This window comes from Echinococcus granulosus (genome assembly GCF_000524195.1).
Source record: "Echinococcus granulosus chromosome Unknown EG_S00178, whole genome shotgun sequence".
Taxonomy (NCBI): Eukaryota; Metazoa; Platyhelminthes; class Cestoda; order Cyclophyllidea; family Taeniidae; genus Echinococcus; species Echinococcus granulosus.
The window spans coordinates 115,134-117,977 of NW_020170558.1; the positions used below are offsets into that span (position 1 = coordinate 115,134).

The 2,844-nt window shown below is 41.8% G+C and overlaps 1 protein-coding gene across 1 annotated transcript in view; it reads right to left on the minus strand. All coding sequences in view use genetic code 11, as the record gives it.

The window, feature by feature from the left end:
• The window catches only part of EGR_09956 (hypothetical protein), a gene marked incomplete at both ends in the record, with an annotated part of 8,127 nt that overhangs the window by 2,219 nt on the left and 3,064 nt on the right, over nucleotides 1-2,844 (minus strand). Inside the window, 5 exons of the mRNA XM_024499205.1 lie at nucleotides 846-1,063; nucleotides 1,373-1,459; nucleotides 1,572-1,648; nucleotides 2,619-2,734; nucleotides 2,766-2,831. Of these exons, the coding sequence (XP_024346389.1) occupies nucleotides 846-1,063; nucleotides 1,373-1,459; nucleotides 1,572-1,648; nucleotides 2,619-2,734; nucleotides 2,766-2,831 (564 nt within the window). The remainder of the gene's footprint in view (nucleotides 1-845; nucleotides 1,064-1,372; nucleotides 1,460-1,571; nucleotides 1,649-2,618; nucleotides 2,735-2,765; nucleotides 2,832-2,844) is intronic.

Below are 2,844 nucleotides of genomic sequence, written 5' to 3' on the forward strand. Positions count from 1 at the left end.
TTTCTTCTTCAGAGAGGTCTCAGAACGCTGCATTGGCAGCCGCGGAAATCGAACCCAATCCTAAAGGTTATGTATCCTAATTCTTACTGCTGTGTGATGAATCTCAGCAGAGCGGAAGAAGTGCATATGTTACAGATAGGCGAATGGTGATGACCCCTAATAGAAGAGTTGAAGTTGACGTCTACCTCTGACATCTATCCCAGTCTCGTGTTGCAACAAAGCTGTTAAAACTGAAGCGACACTAGCCGTGAACCGTCTGGAAGTTTCGCTACAGACTTCCCCTATCCTCTAGGGTGGGAACAAAGTGGCAAGGAGGAACAGACGCGAAACCCCCCTACTGGACCTGCCAGCGTTCCTACATCTATCTTCGGACGCGTATAATAGCCAGCACAATTCCCCATTTCTAAAAAAGTGTTTTCAGACCGGAGGAAACTACAGATCAAGTAAAGTTGCCAAGAGGGATAGGTGAAGTTGAGGTCAACTATCTCCTCAGTATGAACGCTAATTTGGTGACTGGCACGGCCGGATCTCAGATGTTTTTTACAGTACCGACTACGTTGTAATAGCTGACGCCGAAGGTTGACCTGTGGGGGCGCCAAGGACGATGCTCAAAAGAGGAAAGAGGCTATGTAATACGAAGGTGGCTTATCCCTCGGTGATGGAAAGGTGCCACCTTTGGACGTTTGACCATGCCTTCTTGTACCACGCTGAGTGGGTTGGCCTTCGGGCCAGGCCAGTAACCCAAACACGTTCTCAGTTCTGAATATATATTCTGCCTGAGCATTGTGTCTTCTTTCGTCTTCAGGGAAGTCTCGGGACGCTACAGTAATGTATGCGGCAGCTACCCAGTAGTCGATGTACTTTGTGGTGGAGAGGATTGACAGAAACTTAAAACAAAGTTTGGACACGCTTTGAGTAAACGTGTAATGTTTTTCTCGCATTTATTTACTTGTTTAAATGCCCATATCAAAGGTAGCCAAAAATCATTTTTAATTAATACTTCAGCTTCAAATGTTGTTTTGTTGTCGGTCTTCTTCGTTTTCCTTCTGTTGTATTTTTCCCTCTGCGAAAGAAGGCAAGGATATGTGACCACGGCCTAAACCAGTCATTCTTGATCGAACGTGGTGTCACCAATAGCAGGCCCGGTGTAGACTTTATCACATTTAAACGCTTAACAACAACGTGTGGTCCAATGGGGTAGATAAGGAGGGAAATATGCAAAGACTTGGCACACAAAATTTGCAAGCAAATGGGTCCACTCGCTTATTTCTACCCAATTCACTAAATTACAGATGCATTGTTTACATATAGACTACTTTTATTTTAAACAAAGATGGTGGGCGTGTAGGAAGAAAAGCATGTAAACATATACGTGGGTCAAAAGTAAAAATGATAGGGTGGTTGATATCAAGTTAGTTTCGTCACAAAGAGTATAAGTCAAGTATTTATAATTAATGAGCTTAGTTTAGCAGAACTTCAAAAACTGTAACTAGTACAAAGGCCAGATTCTATAAAATTAACAACGCACTAATAATGCACAAATATTTGGTTTAGACGCATGCAACTTTTACTCTCGTGGCAAAACTTGCTTTAATAATTCCTGCAGTTGTTATAATTGTGTTGTCCTTTTTAACATTGCTTACTCTTTCTATTTTTGTTTTTTAAACAGAATTCTTTTAGGATATTTTTGTTTGTTTGACTACATAACCATGTCATGCTTAAATGCCACCGCGCATTGTGCGAAATTGTTCCGACAGGCTTGTTTTTAACTTGTGGTGTGCAACAAGGGATTTTCCTATCAAGCTCGTTGCGTAGAATGTAGGCGGTTAAGAAGAGTCACTCGTGTTACTTACCCTTTCTTTTTCACCTTGAGAGTCTGCATATAAGGAAGTTGGAAGTCGTTCTTTTTTTGCTTAGAAATATGTCTGTGCTGAATATGGGGAATAACCGAATGTGATCAATTACCATGAGTCTGCAGTATTTGCATTTGACTCGCCTCTGTTTTTTATGGAGTCTGTTGGCAACTTCGTTGAGTGTGTTGAAGGCGTCTGTTCTAACCTGCAGCCTTTGTTACTTGGACTTCCCGGTGAACATAATCTCTCGACTTTCGAAGCACCTTTGGAAAGAGGAGAAACTGGAATATCCGTCGATAACAGGGTAATTGCTGATGTTTCTAAGTGATGGGAGGTGCGTAATCGACCATTTTACTGGTATGTATAGACAATCACATATGAATGCTTGATATGGCATCACCTCACTTGTCGTTTTCACAAATAACAAGTGGGGGCATGTTGGTTACAATTCCGTTGTACGTAAAGACAGAGAATGAACGAGGAGGCGGAATCCCTCCCATAACCTGTATTCTGGCACTCATTGGATCGCCAGCCAGGGCTTCCTCTATTAAGGATTTTCTGAGGCTAGTGGCTGAGAATGCACTGGTCACCGTTTGGGACTCGGCTGAGTCGGAGTTGACTTTGTGAGCAATCTTCTTTTCTTTTTCACATTGCTTGTATTCCTTTTCAACCCTCAGAAAAGTATTCGTAGACATTCTAGCCAGCTCGTAGTGATTTTAAAATGGCAGAATTGCTGTACAATGCATTATTTTTAGGTCCATTTACGTGAGTGTAATTTTGTCTCCGTATGCTCTGTTGTTTTTCGCTGCTTGCTCACTGCAGTTTCTCTAATCCACTTATCGCCACGCATAACTGCATGGAAATTTTTGCAGAAAATATGACTAGAATGTGGGAATGAGTGAGATAACTCACTTTTTAGCTGTCATCATAACCAATGCACTCGTCACTATGCTGTTATGTTTACCACTTGCAGGAGTGCTAATTAATGTTA